The sequence below is a fragment of the Monocercomonoides exilis genome, assembly GCF_001643675.1.
Source record: "Monocercomonoides exilis strain PA203 chromosome Unknown scaffold32-1190040, whole genome shotgun sequence".
Lineage (NCBI taxonomy): Eukaryota > Preaxostyla > Oxymonadida > Polymastigidae > Monocercomonoides > Monocercomonoides exilis.
Genome location: NW_027150577.1, coordinates 1,091,571 through 1,112,052, shown reverse-complemented (window position 1 = coordinate 1,112,052; position 20,482 = coordinate 1,091,571). Strand labels below are relative to the sequence as shown.

Below are 20,482 nucleotides of genomic sequence, written 5' to 3'. Positions count from 1 at the left end.
TCATTTATTACATGTTATCTCAAAAAATGAAAAACACACAAATATCTATTTTTTCCACAAATAACAAATATCATTCAAACAAGTATTAATATTCAAACTGATATTTTTTGATCAAAAAAATATAAATGCGTTACACTTTTTGGAAATAACAACATTTATCAGGATGATGAATAACTAATACAAATTTGTCATTGAAATTATTATTTTTTTTATAATGTCGAATTCTTTCCAGTTGTTTCAAAAGCTGATATTTGAAATGAGTTCATGTATAACATATCAGCAAATTGGATTCTTTCTTTTAAGTGTACATTTTGTAAAAAAATACGAAACATATATTTTAACCGATAAAAAAATATATATTTTAATCAATAATAATTGATCATCTTTCGAAATAAAAAAGAGCAATAATTTCTTGAAAATAAAAATTCGATTTTATTATATTCGTTGAAAAAGAAAAAGAAAATCCATTTCACAGAAATATAAAAATAAATTAATTGTGTATCTCAATTAATATATTTTTATTTGTCTAAAAATGTCTCGAAAATGAATGCCATATATATGCAGATATAATTTCTTTCATGAAATTTGCAGAATTCATTATGTTTATTAAAAAGAAAAATTACAATGAAAATTCTAAATATTTTCTTTATCCCATAATTTCATACTTTAAATGCAAAAAGGGTATCAGAAATCGAACTATCCAAAAAGATCCAAAGTTTCTCCTGTAATTGATCAGGGAAAGAGGGATTGGATCAAACTGTTGCAAAAGAAAGGGAGTAAAAGCGAAAAAGAGAAGCTGGCCCAACGATTATATCTATTAATGAAAGGAAACGTTCCAACTTGCTGTTTAAATCACGAGGTTTATTTTTTATGATATCAATCGCTTCAAAATTTTTTGAAAAATGATTTTAATCAAATATTTTTTGTCTATAATAAGACTGCGCGATATGTTCAAGCAATTGCCAAGTTTGGCACGGATCAACAACGACAAGCTATCATAAGCGAATTACAAGGACATTTTTATGACATCACTGCATCTTCCTATGGGGCTCACGTAATTGGGGCATTATTGCGCCATGGTAACAAGAAGGATCGTGAAAATATAGCACTTGAACTTCTCCCTTTCACATTTCGTCTTCTCAAACATAAAATCGGTTCTGCAATTATAAATATGATTTACACAACATACTCAAGCTCAAGAATGCAGCAAGCATTTGAAGCTCAAATTTGGGCTCATTTTTTGGATCCAAATTCATCTTATCTGCCTCCAGGGTTGATAATTAGTCATAAAACATCTCTTCTCAAAAGAGTGAAAACAAATCCTGTAACAGTTATTAAAACACAGTTATACAAAAGAGAAAAGAAACAAGTGGTTCCGCCAGAACGTAAGACATTTGTGATAGATGAAAGCATAAGAGTTTGGAAAACTATATCATTTTAATAAAATTGAACAATAATTAACTTTAATTATTATATATTTTGCACGACAGTTGCTCCTCAATAGGCAACGCACACTAATATTAGGTTCAGCCGCATATACACCACAGCAAGCTTCCAAACAAGCACCAAAGCAACAGCAACAGATGAAGCTTACGCCAATCCCAACAATCACATCCTATCTGTCCAAATGCCCCGGTGACCGCCAACGAGTGCTGCATGCACTGCACGTGGCTAGCGACACAGTCATATCAAAGGAAATCTTGCATCATGCACTGTCGCTCTTCTGCGTTGAAAACTTTATGCGTCTGGCAAACCCACTTATTACTCGAGAAATGGCAAAATCAATGAAAGGTTTGCAAATCATGGAATGATATGTAAAAGAAAGAAGAAGAGAATATAGTTCAAAAGAAATTGTTGATCATTTTTGATTTTAATTGTAAAGAATTTAAAAGAACATACTTTTTTTTCCCTGGAGTATTTTGCATTTTGAAGAAACTTCGATATCATTCACTAATCTATCTTTATTTCATTGTTTTAACATTCAGGCTCTTGGATCCACATCATTGACCAGCAGACAGGCAGTCGTGTAGCGCTGCACTCGATGTCAATTCTTCCTCCCTCTTCTCTCAAATCGATGGCAAAAGGGATGAAGACATTTGTGTCTCAAGTTGTCGGCAACCAAAATGCGATGCCTGTGCTTCTCTCTCTTGTCGTCAGAGGATGCCAAACAAGAGACGATATGCTGTCCTCTCCGTCTTCAGCAGCTGCTATTAAGAAAGCCACAGGAAATGTTGATTTGTCAGCATTCGCCCCGTTTGTGCTGAGAGAGATCGACGAGTCGCTCATCCAGCTGTTGGACAACCAATCTTTTGTGTCATTTCTCAAAGCTCTTTTCACTCTTGCTTTTTCATCACCATCATCTGCCTCATCAACCACGTCTTCTCAGCCATCCAACAATTCATCCGCAAAAGCTGTTTCTCTTCTTCTGTCTTCTCCTCTCCTTCGTCGCTGTGTCGACTCTGCCTGCTTCTCAATGCTGTCTGAGCCAATCAAAGGCGCTTCATCAGACATTGCTGCTGCCCTGAACGAGAAGAAGGAGCGCGCAGAACAGCAAAAAGTGTTGAGAGTACTTCGAGGCGAACCAGAAGACGGAGACGACGAAGGAACAGAAAGTATTATTGATCTTGCTGGACTGACGTCGCAAGGAAGAAGAGCCGGCAGCACGTTGGACATGAACGATGAGGATCTGATTTTTGATGAGGAAGACGATGATGACGACAGCGATGAAGAGGAGAACGAAGGAAACGAAGAGGGACAAGGAAAAGGTGGATTGTTTGGTGCAGAAGCAGAAGAAGGGAATTCGAGATTTGACGAAAGGAGAGGAAAAGAAGGTTTCTTTGGCCAGCAACAGGAAGAAGAAGGAGACGGTGATGACATGTTTGAGAGAGGAGGAGAAGGAAAAAGTGAAGGAGAAGATTCTGATGATGATATGTTTGAGAAGAAGAGCAAAGCGGAAGAAGAGGAGGAGGAAGAGGAAGACGACGAATACGATGAGAACTTAACAGGAAAGAAGAAGAAAGCGTTACGTAGAAGAGAGAAGATGAGGAAGCGGATGGCAGAAAGAGCAAAGATGGACAAAGCTCATGTGAATGAGATGCACACCCTCATCCATTCACTGCTGGATGAAGTGTCTTTGATGGCGCCAGCGTCATTCAGCGAAGAAGAAGGACAGTCAGATCTTTCCTTGACGTCACTTCAGAGATTCGCTTTGACAATACTCCGCTCTCTTTTGCTGTATGTGTACTCGTCGCGTCTGCAGATCGAAGAGAAAGACACATCCACACTGCCACAAAGTCTGTTCCAATCGAATCAGGGACTGTCTGAATCATCAAGCGATTCTCTGCCAATCCGCCGCATCCAACGGCTTATTTCTAATGCAACATCTTCTTCTCTTCTGGCGAATGTGATGGCTGTCTTTTCTTCTGTGCAATCGTCTGAAGAGAAGATAGAAAGCGATGAAGAAAGAAGAAGCAAGTGGAATCAGCTTATTGATTGTGTGGAAACAACACTGGCTGATGCTGTCTCAGTGGAATACTCAGTTGCAGATGACAATGAAAAGCAAAAGAAGCAGGAGAGCAACGAAAAAGGAAAAGAAAGCGAAAAGAGTGAAGGCGAAGAAGAGCAAATAAATAAGTTCAATCCATTTATTTCATCATTCTCATCAGCCTCGCTGAAAAGAATCATACACATTTCTCCGAAATTTGCGGAGAAACTTCTGAAACGTCTGGCACATCCATCTGACTCATCTGACTCGTCAATCTCTCTCTCTAATCTTGTTGCATTGCAGCAATCGTGTTATGTTGTGGCTTCAATGGTTGATGTTATTCCTAAGCAGCTTATTAACGAGCTGAAGGAAACAGGTCTTCTGGACGATTTGCTCAAACAGCAACCATCAGCATCAGCATCAGCATCAGCATCAGCATCAGCATCTGCATCTGCATCAGCTTCATCTAATTCAGGATACGATTTACTGGCAAAGCTGATTAAAGAGCAAATGAATAAGAGTGAATCGAAGGATTCTTCTGCTGCATCAACAAAAGACACAAACAAGAAAGTTACCATTCAAGCGCCAAATACACCTGCGAAGCAACAACCAAAGACTCCTGTTCAAAAGGACAAAACGTTGCAGCCTCAATCACAAACACAGACACCAAAACAGAAAGCAAAAGCAGAAAATGCTCAGACAGAAACACCTTCAAAACAGGCTGCAAAGCAAACATCACAAAATACACCAGCAAAACAAACACCTCAAAAGACGCCTGCAAAACAAGCATCTGAAAAGCAGAACGAGAAAACACCAGCAAAACAACAGCCACAGACACCAATAAAAGCAGGCAAAGACGAAAAGTCCAACTTACAGGAGAACATTGCGCCAATGGAGACACCAAACAAAGCACAGAATCAGCCAGAAAAGCAGACGAAGACGCCCCAAACGAAGAAGAAGGCTCAGCAGAATCCACAAACACCAACAAACAAAGCTGCACCAACTTCAGAACAGCAAGTTAAAGCAACACCAAAAGAACAGAAAACAACTTTGGCTGAAAATGCGAAAAAGAGTAACGAGAAGGAGAAAGATGCTACAGCAACACCTGCAGCTGGTATTATAATGTCAGGGAAAACAAAACGTGCGCGAGGAGAAATGGGAGCTGCAACACCTGATGCATCGAAAACGAAAACACCTCAGAAATCAGCATTGTCCAAACCCAACGAAAGCGCCACAACAACTCCAAAGCAGCTTCCAAAGGCTAAACAGTTGACACCAGCAAAGGAAAGTAGCGATGACACAAATGAAGAGCATTCAACACCACAATCACGAAGGATGAGAAGGATGCGCTTGGAGAAGGAGGAACAGAAGGTGATTGCGGATGAAGAGGCAGAACATCATTTTGCTGATGATGAAGGAGATGATGGAGCTGACTTTGCAGATGAAGATGATGAAAAGGAGAAGATAAAGGCGCAAAAGAATAACAAGAGGAACAAGAAGAATGGAAAGAAAGGCGGAATGGATGAAGAAATTGATGCAGAAGACAGTTTGGATGATGACGATTACGATGTGGAGAACGACAGCGACGAAGACGACGATGAAGTATCTGGCAGAAAAGGGAAAGGATCAATGAAGGACTTTGATGAAGATGACAGCGAAAGTGAAATGTCTGAGGTTGATCTTGCTGACGATGACCAGTTCTCATCGAGCGATGGTGATGATTTCAAATTCGGAGCTGAAGAAGACGAGGAAGACTCACCTGTTATTCCGAAACAGACACCAACAAAGCGCAAAAGCACATCAGATTTGAGCCATTCTCACCGTGACAGAGGAACCTCTCTTCCATATCAATCCCCCGGAAAGGCTACATCCACAAAGCAAATTGCTTCTCCTTCAAAAAAGCCACAACCCGATGCACAATTTTCACCTGCCCGAACAACATCTCCTCAGACCCCAAAGAAAACACCATCAAAGCAAACAGAAACTCCTTTGAAAAAGATGACAAATAAACAAACTCCAAGCAAACAACAAACTCCAAAGAAGTGACTGAATTTAATCATTTCTTCAAAGAATTGCCAATTAGGAAAATACTTTCGATTCACTTCACATAACTTCGCTTCACTTAAAAAAGAATAAATAAGAACGATTATTATTTAAAACGATATGTTTTTTTATTCATGCTTTTACAAAAATTTCCAAAAGAAAAATGAATATTTTTGTGAATTGAAGTGAAATGAAGTATAATTTACATGAAGACTGAATCTGAATGCGATTTCTTCTTCTTTCCTTTTTTACTTTCCAATTTCTTTTTGAATTGAAGCCAATTTGATTGCTGTTTTCTGGAATCTAATTCTTCCTGCTTTGCTCTTGCCAAACAGTGAAGAGAATGTAATTTTTTCTTCTTGCTTGCTCTTTGCGCATCAGTATCCGAAGGCAGAAGTAACAGCGATGGAGGTATTTGAATTGACACTAATAAATTAAAATAAAAAAAGTTCAATTGATAAATAAAACATGAAATATAATTTAAAATAAACCTCCATCTTTCTTTACTGTTATAAGATGACTAACAGAAGATTTTTGTAGTGGACCAAGCTTCTTTTTTGGTAGCTGTTCTTGCTCATCTCCTTCAATGGAATATCCTTCAGTATTCATTTCAGAAGAGCTCGTCATATTATCATTTGAAATGAATGATGGTGAAGCTGATGAAGGAGCAATAGATGTTTGAGGAGCTATTATGTTATCACTAGATGCATATGCGCTTGATGATGCAACGTCAAACCGCTTTGTGCTTCCAGAAGAATCGCCTGAACTCATTTCATGATCAATTACCCATTAAGCCATAAACTGGATTAACACTTTTATTTGTTTTATCGTCTTATTGAGTATAACGGTATGGATAGAAATGAAAACGATTGCACAAAATCTTTAAATACTTTTAAAGCTTTCTTAAAGCTAAACGAAAATAAGGAATTGATATTTTTGAAATTATCCTTATTTGATGTATTACTTTTTATTTTTAAATAACTATTGGTTTATTGCTTGCAAATTTTCAATACTCATAATTTTTATTATTTTTGTAATATTTATTCCTATTATGCACAAAAAAATTTTGCTTTTTAGAGAAAAATTTAACATTTAGAAAGTTCGAACTTTTATTTAATTTAAACTGAAATACGACGATGACAAGTATGACTGTTTTATATGATTTATTTAAAGTGCATTTTTTTAATATTTTCTTTTATAACAAGGCGGTATTGATACCGAGTCATTTCACGGTGAAATGCTTCAAGCACAGCTTCAAGAAGATTATCTTACTCAACAATTGAAGCAAAACCAATCCCAAATAAATCAACTGCAAACAAATGAAACAATATTCAAAGGCGAAATCCAAAAACAGCAAATGATTATTCAACAGCAATTTGAGCTACAAGTTAAGCAACTTGAGGCACAATTACTTCATTCAGGTCTTAATCCTTTTCAGCAGCAACAAGAATTTAACAGACAACATCAACAACTCATTTTTTCATGGCAACAACGAAATCAACAATTGGCACAGCAAATAAAATTGAAGCAAGCTCAATTTGATTTAAAATTGCAGCAGCTAACACAACAAAAGCAACTTTTTGAGCAACAAATGTGGCAGCTTACTCATTTCAAAGAAGAATTGGCATCCAGAGGCACCACAGATTTTAGCAGCACAAGCCTGCCGGAACAACAACGTCAGGACCTCACATTTGAATCTGAAACGACCTCAGGAAAGCTGCTATTAACACCAACAAACTCCAGACGCAGACGCAGCAAAAAGATAAGCCAAGAACAGACGGATAAGTCCAAAGTGGATGGCATGTCTGAAACTGGGCGATCTGTTGTGTCATCGGAGCGAGCACGCGAAATGCGGACTTCGAAGCGCTCGCACAAAGAAGACAGAAGAGCAGCTGATTCGAAAGAATCTCCAGAAAAGAGTAAACAAAGGCCGCCATCGTCTGCCAAAACAAGCTCTCGTCCGCGCTCGCCCCACAAATCCCCTGTGCCGTCATCTCCACCTGATCCTGCACATTCGCCTTCTGCTGCCTCTGCCCACACACGCAAGTCAACCACATCACCAGCCACTTCACCCGCACCCGATGCAAACACCCCGTCTTCTCACTCAAAGAAGCCGAAATCACCCAAAAGCAGAATATCACAGGCGCCTTCGAAGGACAGCCAGGAGACGATGGACTCTCATTCGGTGCCTCAGAAGAGGAGCAGAACACAACACGATGAAAATGACAGTCACGCTGCTTATTCAAAAAAACGGGAAAATTCTGAACAGAATGAAAGGTCATCTCAAAAGACGAAGCAAAAAGCAAATGCAAATACAAATTCTCCACCAGCAGAACCATCACCTTCCAAAAGGCCGTCTTCAAAGCAATCACCCTCACATCACTCAAATGACACTCATTCTGCTTCATCTGCTCCCTCCAAAGATTTGAAATCATCACAAAAGCACAGATCTTCAAAGGAGGCAGCAAATGATGTAGTTCCTCATTCTTCTCCCTCCTCCTCCTCGTCATCTTCTTCTTCCAATGAGTCTGTCTCTTCTGATTCATATCACTCTCATTCACACCACACTGAAGAGCCTCACCCCTCTTCGTCTTCTTCTCCTCGCAATTCACCAAAATCTGAGATTATTCCAGCTGTCTCCCACAAACACCACACTTCTTCCCTCAAAGACAGACCGTCTTCTTCGCCCACCTCATCCAAAAAGACCAGCAAAGAAGAGGAAGATGAAGACGCTCCACATTTGACAGCCACCGTTCTGTCAGCCCCGCCAGCGTCGCATCTGCCAGGCAACACTTCTGAGGCAGACACAGACACACAGACATTCCACGACACATCACACTCCTCACACTCCTCACACTCTTCTTCCACTCCCTCAAACTTCTCCATTCAGAACAACTCTTCCCTCTCTTCTCCCCCCGAAGCCATTCCGCACTCCCCCAAAAAGTCCAAGCTTTCCTCCTCCCACAACCCACAGCCACTGCACTCAGCAGCACCAAAGGAGCGTTCTCTGCCTTTGTCTTCGGCTGACCCCAGCGCATCCACCCAGTCCATCGAGAACATCGGCCATTCGCCTTCACTTCACAGCCTTCCTGAGCCCAAATACATGTCTTCTCTCTCTCCCATCACTAAGTCACACTCTCTTTCGTCGCCCATCCAGGCATTTCACAGCTCCTTCACTCCGCCTCTCCAAATGGACACCTCATCTGCCTTTGGACCAGCAACTGCACACCAATCATACCCTTCTTCTCCTTCTGCTCCTTCTGCTCCTTCTTCCAATTCTAACTATGCATCTCACCCGAAGCCACCCATGCCACGGATAGGCAGCACTTCATCAGCCACACGCGGAGGAGCCAATTCTGCTAATTCATCTGCCTCTGCCTCTGCTTCTGCCTCTGCTTCTGCCTCTGCTTCTGCTTCTTCTTCTTCTTCTGTCCCAACTTCTGCTTCAACATCCTCTTTATCCTCAACCTCAGCAGTATCTGCTCCTTCCCACAGCCTTCCAACAAACAACTTCAACACTTCATCATCGTCATCTCTATCGTCAACATATTCCACTGCTTCGTATGTTGTCATTTCGCCTTCTCAAAACAGCTCAACTTCGAGCAATTCGCTCGTCTTGTCTTATTCTGACCCAAACACCGCTGCGTTTCCGCTGAACGATCTCCGAAACGAGAAAGAAGCAGCCAACCAGCCCATCGCCTCTTCCTCGTATGCTGAGCACGCAGGAGAAGAGAACAGGAACACACAAAGTGACGAGTGTGCAACGAACCCCCTTTCACAAACACACGATGAATCTACTCACTCAAATGAATGTGATGCAAATGTCAGCACTCGGTCGCTTTCGAATGAGCAGAATCCAATAGCAAAGTCAGACCACTCGGCAGACGAGGCAGAGGCTGAGCTTATGATGCACGAGACGAACGGATCGAATGAATCAAACGAATCGAATGAGTCTAATTACGAGAAGGAGCAATGCGATGCACCAAAAGAAGTTGCCAATGATTTTGCTGCGAGTGTTGAAGGATACGATGCATTTGGATATCCCAACCGGCCGGGGCATTTGACAGGAGAATTTGAACTGGAATATTCGATGGGAGACATCACAAGCAGATCTGTCAGTGTCGAAGCCTTAAAAGAGCAGGTGAATGAGAACAACAAATACATCAATGAAGAACGTTTGCCAAGTAAAGAGGAACAAGATCAGCAGACAAATGAGATCAGAGCAGCGTTTATGAAGATTTCAGCAATTGTGGAGGAGAGGAAGAAGACAGAAGAGAAGTGGAAGGAAAGAGAGAGGAAGATGAAGGAAAGGGGCGCAGGAAATGGAGCTGTGGAAGAAGAGCTTCGTGTGGAGGTGAGCAAAGAGGAAGAAGAGGAGATCAAGAAAGCACAAGAAGAACTTGCACGAAGGAGGCAGGAGAGGATGAAACAAAAGGAAAAGGAGAAGGAGAAGGAGAAGGAGAAGGATGAAGAGAAAGAAGAGAAAGATGAAACTGCGAAGGAAAGGAGCTTTTGCATGAAAGGAAGTGTGGAAGTTGCATCATCGAAGACACATGGAGACATTTACAATGAGTTTGGATATGCAACGAAAGCAGGGGAGGTGACAGGGGAGATTGAAATGAATGTGCAATTTGGGGATGGTGAAGAAGAAGAAGAGGATGAAGATGAAGAGAAGAAGAAGAGGGAACATTACAACGAAGCAGGATATGCGATCAAAGCAGGGGAGGTGACAGGAGAGATGGAGATGGACTTTGGATTGGATGAGGATGAAGAAAATGAGACAGAAGAATATGCAGAAGAAAAGACAAAGAAAGATCACTATAATGAAGCAGGATATGCAATTGAGGCAGGAGAAGTGACTGGAGAAGTGGAGATGAATATGGTAATGCTGGATAACGAGGAAGATATTGAAGAAGAAACGAAAGAAAGAGAATTCAAACGAGAAGAAGTGAAAGAAGAGAAAGCAAAGAGAAAAGGGCATTACAATGAAGCTGGATATGCAATTGAAGAAGGAAAGGTGACTGGCGATGTTGAATTGAGTGTGATGGAGATGGATGATGAAGAAGGAGAGGAAGAGGACGAAACAAATGAGGAAGGAAAGAAGGATGGTAAAAGGGGACATTATAATGAGTTTGGGTATGCAATTCAACAAGGAAAGGTGACAGGAGAAATGGAGTTGAGTGTTTGTGGAATAGAAGATGGTGACGTAACACAGAGAAGCAGATACGAAGAAGAGCCTGCTTTAAACACAAGTGAACAAAACAAAGAAGAAGAAACAGAAGAATCAGCGCAGAGTGAGCAAAGTAACAACAAAGCCAATGAAGAAAATGCAACAGATAACAATGATGTGAATGAAGAGCACACAACTTCTGAAAGAGAGGAAGAAGCGAAGTCAGATGTTGCAGAAACAAACGAAAAGAAGGAAAGTGAAAAGCAAGCATTAACTCTGTCTAACATGATATCAGCACTTCAGGATGATGATGAGTTTACAGATGAGGACAGAGAATATCAGAAGATCATTCAACAGAGACTGATTGAGAAGAGGATGGGGATTGTGCGAACGCCATCGCGAATGACGAATGATGCAAAAGAGAAGGAAGCAAAACAGAAAGAAGAAGAGAAAAAGAAGAAGAAAGAGGAAGAAGAGAACAAAGGGATGTCAGCAGCCACATTCTCGATCATGGGTGGGCTGAGCAACTGGTTGAAACTTGCACGGAAGAAGTCAGCAGCGTATTTGACAGTGGAAGGAATGGAAGAAGTTGAGCGAGTGACAGAAGAAGGGAAAGTGACAGGAGATTTTGACATCAGCATTGCTGGGTCATGGGACAGTGAAACACTTTCGAGTGGGACAGAAACAGCAAGAACTGAACAGATCATTGTTGACCAGCTGTCAGAAGATCAAGCATTGAAGTGTGCATTGAGCGAAGAACAGGGAATTAGCTTAGAGAAGCTGCCACTTGCACTCGAAAGTAGCGAGGAGAAAATGGAAAGAAGAGAGAAAGAGGAGGAAGAAGAGAAAAAGATAGATAAAGAACAGTTCGAAAACAATGAGAAAAAACTCGATCAAAAGGAAAAAGAAAGTGAAGAAATGACTCCAGAAGAGCAGGAGAAGCAGGCAGAAGAATTCAGAGCAGCGTTTATGAAGATTTCAGCAATTGTGGAGGAGAGGAAGAAGACAGAAGAGAAGTGGAAGGAAAGAGAGAGGAAGATGAAGGAAAGGGGCGCAGGAAATGGAGCTGTGGAAGAAGAGCTTCGTGTGGAGGTGAGCAAAGAGGAAGAAGAGGAGATCAAGAAAGCACAAGAAGAACTTGCTCGGAGAAGGAAAGAAAGACAAGCCAGGTTAGCAAACAATTCGTCTCCATCGTCACTTGACTCGTCATCATCAGCTGCTAAGCAACAAACAAGCACAACAGAAACATCAGAAGAGCCACTCAAACAGACAGCTCAGCAAGACTTCATTCATCTGTCCACACAAACACAGAACGAGACACCAAAAGATGTGTCAGGCAGCACATTGCCAGCAACCAGTGAGACAGCGCATGTTCTGTATGATGAACACGGATATCCCAAACAGAGTGGGACAGTCACAGGTGACTTTGAGGTGCAACTCAGCGGTGATTTTGTGGCTGAAGAAGAAGAAGAAGAAGAAGACAAAGAAGAAAGACAAAGACAAAGACAAAGAGAAGAAGGAGCCGATGAAAGAGCAAAGAATGAGGAAGATGACATCTACGACGAGAGAGGCTATTCCAAGAAGCCTGGACATCTCACCGGGGCATTTGAGCTGGCTCTGCCGGAGGAAGACTCAGAAGATGGGGAGGATGAGAACAGCAGCAAAAAAGGCACAGAACTTCTTGTGGAAGACATCGAGCATTACAAACAGGAGCACTTCAATGAACTTGGATATCCAGTTGCGCCAGGGCAGATCACTGGGATGTTTGACATGTCGCTTCCAGGAATGCTGACTGAGAGAGAAAATGGAAGTGGAAGTGGAAATGAAGAAGATGAAGAGACAAGAAATGAAGATGCGAGAGAGGAAGAAGTGGGAGAAGGAAGAAAAGAAGGAGAGATAGTGGAAAGAGATTGGAATAACACATCTGAGGAGAATTCTTCTTTCAATGAAAATGAATCAGCTGAAGAGCAAAACACATCTTCTGCCTCATCAGAGCAACAAGAATCAGCAGATCAACCTTTGAATGAACAGAACCATTCAGAATCTATTTCAAATAAACAGAACTCTGAAGAAGGCAAAGAGAAAGAAGAAAGCACAGAATCAAAAGAAGAGAATGAACCATCCACTTCAGAACAACCAAAAGAGAGCGAAAAACAAGCCTTAACACTTTCCAACATGATATCAGCACTTCAGGATGATGATGAGTTTACAGATGAGGACAGAGAATATCAGAAGATCATTCAACAGAGACTGATTGAGAAGAGGATGGGGATTGTGCGAACGCCATCGCGAATGACGAATGATGCAAAAGAGAAGGAAGCAAAACAGAAAGAAGAAGAGAAAAAGAAGAAGAAAGAGGAAGAAGAGAACAAAGGGATGTCAGCAGCCACATTCTCGATCATGGGTGGGCTGAGCAACTGGTTGAAACTTGCACGGAAGAAGTCAGCAGCGTATTTGACAGTGGAAGGAATGGAAGAAGTTGAGCGAGTGACAGAAGAAGGGAAAGTGACAGGAGATTTTGACATCAGCATTGCTGGGTCATGGGACAGTGAAACACTTTCGAGTGGGACAGAAACAGCAAGAACTGAACAGATCATCGGAGAAGAGTTTTCGGAAACAATTGAACCCGAACTGTTATCAGACAGACAGACACAAAGCAACAAGAGTTTGGAGAAAGATGGAGTCCAAGAATTAAAAGAAGAGGATGCGAAAGATGAAACAAACGAGAATGGAGAAGACTTAAATTCAGAGGATAAGGATAAGGATAATGATAAGGAGAAGGAGAACAATGAGATGACTCCAGAAGAGCAGGAGAAGCAGGCAGAAGAATTCAGAGCAGCGTTTATGAAGATTTCAGCAATTGTGGAGGAGAGGAAGAAGACAGAAGAGAAGTGGAAGGAAAGAGAGAGGAAGATGAAGGAAAGGGGCGCAGGAAATGGAGCTGTGGAAGAAGAGCTTCGTGTGGAGGTGAGCAAAGAGGAAGAAGAGGAGATCAAGAAAGCACAAGAAGAACTTGCACGAAGGAGGCAGGAGAGGATGAAACAAAAGGAAAAGGAGAAGGAGAAGGAGAAGGAGAAGGATGAAGAGAAAGAAGAGAAAGATGAAACTGCGAAGGAAAGGAGCTTTTGCATGAAAGGAAGTGTGGAAGTTGCATCATCGAAGACACATGGAGACATTTACAATGAGTTTGGATATGCAACGAAAGCAGGGGAGGTGACAGGGGAGATTGAAATGAATGTGCAATTTGGGGATGGTGAAGAAGAAGAAGAGGATGAAGATGAAGAGAAGAAGAAGAGGGAACATTACAACGAAGCAGGATATGCGATCAAAGCAGGGGAGGTGACAGGAGAGATGGAGATGGACTTTGGATTGGATGAGGATGAAGAAAATGAGACAGAAGAATATGCAGAAGAAAAGACAAAGAAAGATCACTATAATGAAGCAGGATATGCAATTGAGGCAGGAGAAGTGACTGGAGAAGTGGAGATGAATATGGTAATGCTGGATAACGAGGAAGATATTGAAGAAGAAACGAAAGAAAGAGAATTCAAACGAGAAGAAGTGAAAGAAGAGAAAGCAAAGAGAAAAGGGCATTACAATGAAGCTGGATATGCAATAGAAGCAGGGGAAGTGACGGGGGAGGTAGAACTAAATGTTTCAGTGTTGGACAATGAAGAAGATGCAGATGAACAAGAAGACAGCCAAAAAGGACATTACAACGAGCATGGCTATCCGATCAAAGCAGGACAATTGACAGGAGATTTTGAGCTGAGTGTGTGTGGAATAGAAGATGGCGATATGACACAGCGAGTGTATGAGGAGCCTTCAGGTGCGCAGGGAGAGCTCACCAGCAGAGGCCACTACGACTGGCGGGGCTATGCGAAGAAACCAGGCGAACTGACTGGAGACTTCGATGTGCCAATCATGTTGGACGATGACAGAATGAGTGTGGCTGATGAGAATGAGCAATTCGATGAAGAACAAGGAGATGAAGGAGAAGGAGAAGGAGAAGGAGATGTGGAAGCAAAAGAGAGAGAAATCCATGGAAGCTCTTTCAGTCATTCTTCTGCTGAAATTGCTGATGAGCGGAACGAGCAGATGAATGTGTCTTCTTCAAACGCTTCTGAACAATCTTCGCATTCACAACTCTCTTCATCTGATGCTCCTTCAGAGCAGATCAAACAACAACAGGATTCTGACTCATCTTTGGAGAGCTTGAAATTTGAGCAGATGAATGCTCTTTCAACTTCCACAGCCATCACAGACACTCAAGCACAACAGCCATCATCAGAACCACCTGATGCCTCTTCTTCATCTCTCGACCCTTCACCACCCTCTGACACATTCTCTGAGGGTGACTCGCCTTATAGTTCTGCTGCTGCTCTGCAAACACCCATCCACTCTGGAGCTTCCACTCTTCGCTCGTCTCCTTCAACCAGCAAGCCGCCAGCGTATGCCATCCGCAACAACTCGTTCTCCCTCGGCCAGATCCGCCAGACGCATCCAGCACAGTCCAAATCCCATCTCCTGCGGCTGAGCTCTGACAGCACCCTTCCTCACTCCACAAACAACGCCTCAAAACTCAAACGCAGCCTCACTTCTGACTCAGCTGGCCCACTGAAAGTCGGCTTTGGTTCGCTTGCGTCGTCACCCAGACCAGCCAGTTCGGAGGTTGCGACACCTGAGTCCCTCTCTGCCTCTCCTTCTGCAAAGACACTGACTTCTCTCTCTACTTCTTCTCTCAGTTTGTACAATGAGCCAACTCCGAATCCACTTTTAATGACGAATGGGTCAAACACTTCTTCTGCTTCTGCCAACAACTCTGCCATTCATTCAAACACTTCATCGCATCAACCTTCACATCACACCCCTGTTTCTTATTCTTCTCAACAGACGCCCATCCGCATTTCACCTTCTGCTTCTTCATCACCCTCGCCTTCTTTCTCTTGTCAGTTCGGCGATTCATCTGCTCCACTGAATGCAACCGCCCCATCATCTCACCACACACCTCAGAATCATCAACAACATCAACATCAGCGCCAGCTGTCTTATTCAAACGCCAACACTTCACTCAACTCTTCCTCCACTTTATCTTCACACGCCTCGTTCTCTCTGGCTTCTTCTCCTCCACTTCACTCGCAGACATCCTTTGCTGAGCAGAACATTCTATCTGATTCCCTGAATTCTGCCTCTTCCTATCAGCCACATCACTCCCATCAGCAAACTCACTTCACCCAAGCACCTTCTTCCGTTGCGCCTTCTGCGGATTCTGTTGCTGTCAACAACCTGTTCCAGTCAAATCCTCATTTCCCTCCATCTTCACACAACTCATCTCCTCCGAGTGAATCTGATTACATTTTCAGTGGACCGAACATTCAACATCGAAAACAACAGAATTCACAGGAGTCGATGACAACATCCATCACCACCATTCCCATACGCTCCACACGCAACAGCACAAACACAGGAAATGCCCCTTCATTCAATGAGGAGCCACATCAGCACCAAACAGGAAATGCATCTTCATCGCCTGCATATCACACTGTTTCCTCCTCCTCCTCCTCATCCCCCACACTAACAACTTCTGCTCTCAGAGCATCCAATCTGCCTGAACGAGCACCGCAAAGGATGAAAACCAGGCAGCCTGTGATTGCTTCAATGAACGATGAGAATCCAAAGCGGGGAGTGAAAACAGCATCGCCAGTCATTCCAGCATTTTCTGAAGACAACTCTGAAGATTCTCCTTATTCCACACAGAAAACGCCCGAAAACAGGAACTACTATCGAATTGTGTCTCTCTCCGCACCCCAAACGAGGCCATCCACAGGAACACATCACAAAATAGCCAAGCCAGCTGCAGTGTCCTATCTGTCTGATGTCAAAACGGCACCTCTTTCTCCTCCGTCTGACGCAAGTGCTGTGCCTGCATCTGCTGCAAATGTGATGGAGTCTTCGTCTTCTCAGGCAGAAATGCCGCATCGTCTGCAGCTGAATGCGGCTGAGAAGAGCGAAGGGAGGTCGAAGAGGATGAAGAGCACAGAGCGGCGAATGAAGCGTGTGCGGGATCTGCAGAAGGAGAGGCTGATGGAGGTGTACAATGCACAGTATGTGGAGGCCACGCGCAAGAAGCCAAAGCCGTTTCTCTCTGATTCTCAGAAGATGCCAGCAAAAAGTGTTACAGATGATTCCACCCAAAACAGACGGGACAGTTTGGACATGATGTTGAATCCTCCTTCTTTTGAACACACTGAACAGCCACTTCAAGAACAGGAATATCAACTGCAAGCTGAACAACTGCAATTGCAACAGCAACAACAGCAGCAGCAGCAACAACAACAGTATCAGAGTGAAATGCATCCACAACGTTCAGCAAAATCTCCATCACGAAAGCTGAAGTCGTCACAAAGAGCATCCGTTTCTTCTGTTTCACAGCAGACTCCTTTGCAAAGCAGGCAAACATCATTCCAACAATCTCCATCTGTTCTGTCGCCTTCCACCTCTTCGTCTTCCTCTTTTCCTTCAGCTTCTTCTGGCCCTGTTTCATTGGCATCTCCTCCCCCACGCTCAACCACTGCTTCCAGCTCTTTGCGCTCGAGCAAGTCGAATCAGCGCTCGTCTGGTTCAAATGGTTCGAATGGCTCAACCCCAGCTGCCCCGGCAAAGTGGAAGGATGTGACGGAAGCAGAACGGCAGCTGAAGCAGATGCAGCAGCGTGTGATGCGGCTGAAGAAGGAGAAGGAGCAAGCGAGAATCCGTCGAGAAATCGAGAAAGAGCGGGCAAACAGAGAAAAGATGCTGGCACTGTCTTCAGTGCGCCCAGCCACCGTTTCTGGTGAGACACGGAAATCTGGTGCAACATCACCTAAAAAGCAGAAACAGGTTCGTTCGCTGCAGCAGCAAACAGGCAGCGCTACAAATTCCCTGTACGGGAGCGATGAATACGATCTGTTCCACACAATGGAAAGCTGGCAGAAGCTGGGTGACGATGAGGAAGACGATTTTGAGAGCATACCAATTGACGACCAGTATGACACAAGTCACTTCCAGGAGCGCCAGCTGTCCACATTTGACACAATTCCCATGCGCAGGAGCTCTCCTCTCCCGCGCGCTCGCCCACAGACCTCGTGGCCGTCAACACATCCTCGCTTGAGAGAAACAGAAAGCACAAAAAAGCCATTCCATTCCACTTTTTCCTACGCTGTCTCATCGTCTTCGCTTTCCTCTCCGTACACTCACTCGGCTGAGGCGCCTTCTCCTGTTTCTCCGTCAAGAAAAGGCCCGTCGCAGTCAAAGCAGCGCGCAAGAACACCGACAAAGTCTCCTTTGCGAACACGTCCAGTGACACAGACGCAGGTGGAGCAGCTGCGTCTGATTGAGCAGAAGAAGCGGGAGGCAGCGCGGATGCGGCTGGAGTTCCAGCAGATGAAGGAGCAACGCGACTCGATGGCAGAGGCGGAGGAGCGGCAGCTGAAGAAGCAGCACGATGCGATGCTGGCGGAAGAGAGGGAGAGGAAGAAGAGGGCCGAGGCAGAGCTGAAGGAGAAGCAGCGAAAGGCGCGGGAGCAGCAGATGAAGGAAAGAGAGCTTGTGGAAGAGAAAAAGAGGGATATTGAGAAGCAGCTGGAGAAGATGAGGAGAGAAGAGGAAAAGCTGAGGGAAGAGATGCAGAGAGAAGAGGAGGAGCAGCAGAGGAAGTGGCTCAAAAGAACCAGATCGCCAATTATTCGACCTGAGAGTGCATTGATAGGCGAAGCGTCGATGACTTCTATTGGAGCGAAGCCGAAGAAGAAGAAGAAGAAGAGCACTCTGCAATCGCCGATGCCTCAGAGAACAGCATGGGTCGCAGAGGAAGAGGAAGAACTCCCAGAATGCATGTTGGGGCGTGTGGATTACTACCAAGGAATTGAGGAGGAATCGCCTGAACTGGAAGGGTTCTATCACGATGACGGGATGGGGATGATGGGAGCAGGCGATGCTACGATGGCTGACGATGACTATATGGATGACTACAAGTTTCCAAGCAAGCCATTGCAAAGAAGGCAGTACGGACAGCCAAAACAGCCGAAGAGTCCCTCTCAGTTTGTAGGCGATTCGTATATGCAGTCTCATTATTATTGATTCTTGTGAAGCGCCTTGAGAGTAACATTAGTCAGTTGATGATTTGACATGTGCTTTGCTTTTGAAGTTACTGGAATTTGAACGGTTTAGAGAAAGACGTGGTTGAAATGTCGGGTGGTAGGCAGAGAAGCAAAAATGAGAATTGTTAGATCTTACTCAAAAACTGAGTTTGATGATTCTTGTTCATAATCGAGAGATGGATGAACATTGCTTTAGGAAAAAAAAAAACTTAAAATTCATTTTACAACTTTCGCTTAATCAATGCGCAGTAATATTTATTGGTTCTCTGTCTTTTGAGAAATGTTGATTGTTCAACACATTTGTTTTTGCTTCGTTTTTTTTTTCTGTGCACACACGGGTAATTTAAATGTATAAGCGAGCTTTTGACGAGAGTGTTCCAAAGAATAGCGTCAACGTGCGACTTTATTTGTGTGGTCATGTTTGATGCTTTTGTTTCCTGTTTTTATTTATGATGATGTAGATTCAGACAGTTATCATTCTTTTTTGTTGTATGTATGCTTCACGTGAATGTGTGATTGTTTTGTGCTTGCCCTTCAATTTTGTGAGTTAGCAGTGTTTGAAATATGTCAACTGCTAATCCATTTTCCATTCGTCAAATTTTTATTTTTGTTTGTTTCAAAAAGATGTAGCTTGCATTGCTTTTTTTGTTTTGTTTTGATATGCTTTTTGACACAACATTTTGAATGTTTCTTTACAAATTGGATTCTTTTTTCAGAGTGCTACTGAACAACTTTAATGAATATAAATATGTTTTTGAGTTTAAAGAAGATTTTATGTTTTTAATCGCAATAGTAAAAAATTGGCATTCAGTTCTTTCTTACAAAGTTCACTTCCCTTCGTTTTTTTATTCTATATTTTATTTTTTATTTTATTTTATTTTATTTTATTTTATTTTTAGTAAAATGTGCTTTCTATTGAATTGCTTTAATCCGAGAAATTTATCGCTTTTTAAGTACAAATGTTAATTTTATTGGTTTTTTATGTTCAGCGGTTTTTGTTAGAATCACCATTTTTTCAAATTCCAGTAAAATATTTATTTGTTTATCAAATTGTTCATACAAAATTTTATGAAAATAATTTCGAAAATTAAAGTTGTGCGTTATTTATCAATATTTTAAACTTGTGGATCATCTCAAATACTCTTCTAACTTTTCAACAATAGCCTCAAAATAATGAATCATCTTTTTCTTGATTTAATATTTAATGCAGAGCATAATTCTCGATGATGTGTTTACTTGGGGGAAAAAGCCAAATGTTAAAAAAAATGAGAGAAATTCAAGATCATTTTTTTGAAAAAAGTCAGCAAAAATCAAAAATGAAAGGTTGCAAGTGAAAATCAAAAGCTTCTGAAAAATGATTTCATCAATAAGATGTTTTTGATAGATTTGAAACATATCAAACCATATTGATTTTAAGAAAAGCAAAACAAAAAGAACAAAGATATTTTAAACGTATTTAAAAATATTCAAATAAAGATTTCCAAAGATAAATCAATTTGTCTAGTCGTTTTTGCTCTTCTGTTCAAACAGAGAAGCCTTATCATCATTCAAGCTAAGAGGTTCTGGAATCATATCAAACGTTCCATCAAATGCAAAAGCTACAACAAACAATGAGAATAATAGCTCGATCGTTCTTTTTACCTCTCT

General features: G+C 42.3%; 3 protein-coding genes across 3 annotated transcripts; 2 read left to right on the top strand and 1 right to left on the bottom strand.

Moving 5' to 3' along the window:
• Window positions 1–670: 670 nt before the first annotated feature.
• MONOS_4728 (putative pumilio homology domain family member 6) lies at window positions 671–5,643 on the top strand (the record flags this gene model as incomplete). The annotated part of the gene is made up of 4 exons (XM_067874823.1): window positions 671–859; window positions 938–1,417; window positions 1,491–1,791; window positions 1,986–5,643. 4 exons carry the CDS (start codon window positions 671–673, stop codon window positions 5,528–5,530), a joined length of 4,515 nt encoding a protein of 1,504 aa, XP_067724771.1. The 3' UTR covers window positions 5,531–5,643.
• MONOS_4729 (uncharacterized protein) lies at window positions 5,631–6,311 on the bottom strand. Its single transcript, XM_067874824.1, has 2 exons — window positions 6,019–6,311; window positions 5,631–5,953 (listed from the first exon to the last, which is right to left on the bottom strand). Exons 1-2 carry the CDS (start codon window positions 6,296–6,298, stop codon window positions 5,730–5,732), a joined length of 504 nt encoding a protein of 167 aa, XP_067724770.1. The 5' UTR covers window positions 6,299–6,311; the 3' UTR covers window positions 5,631–5,729.
• A 352-nt stretch (window positions 6,312–6,663) lies between these two features.
• Window positions 6,664–20,010, top strand: MONOS_4730 (uncharacterized protein; the record flags this gene model as incomplete). The annotated part of the gene is made up of 4 exons (XM_067874825.1): window positions 6,664–6,670; window positions 6,733–9,702; window positions 10,537–13,362; window positions 14,320–20,010. The coding sequence occupies 4 exons, from the start codon at window positions 6,664–6,666 to the stop codon at window positions 18,813–18,815; spliced, it is 10,299 nt and encodes a 3,432-aa protein (XP_067724769.1). The 3' UTR covers window positions 18,816–20,010.
• Between the last annotated feature and the right edge of the window lie 472 nt (window positions 20,011–20,482).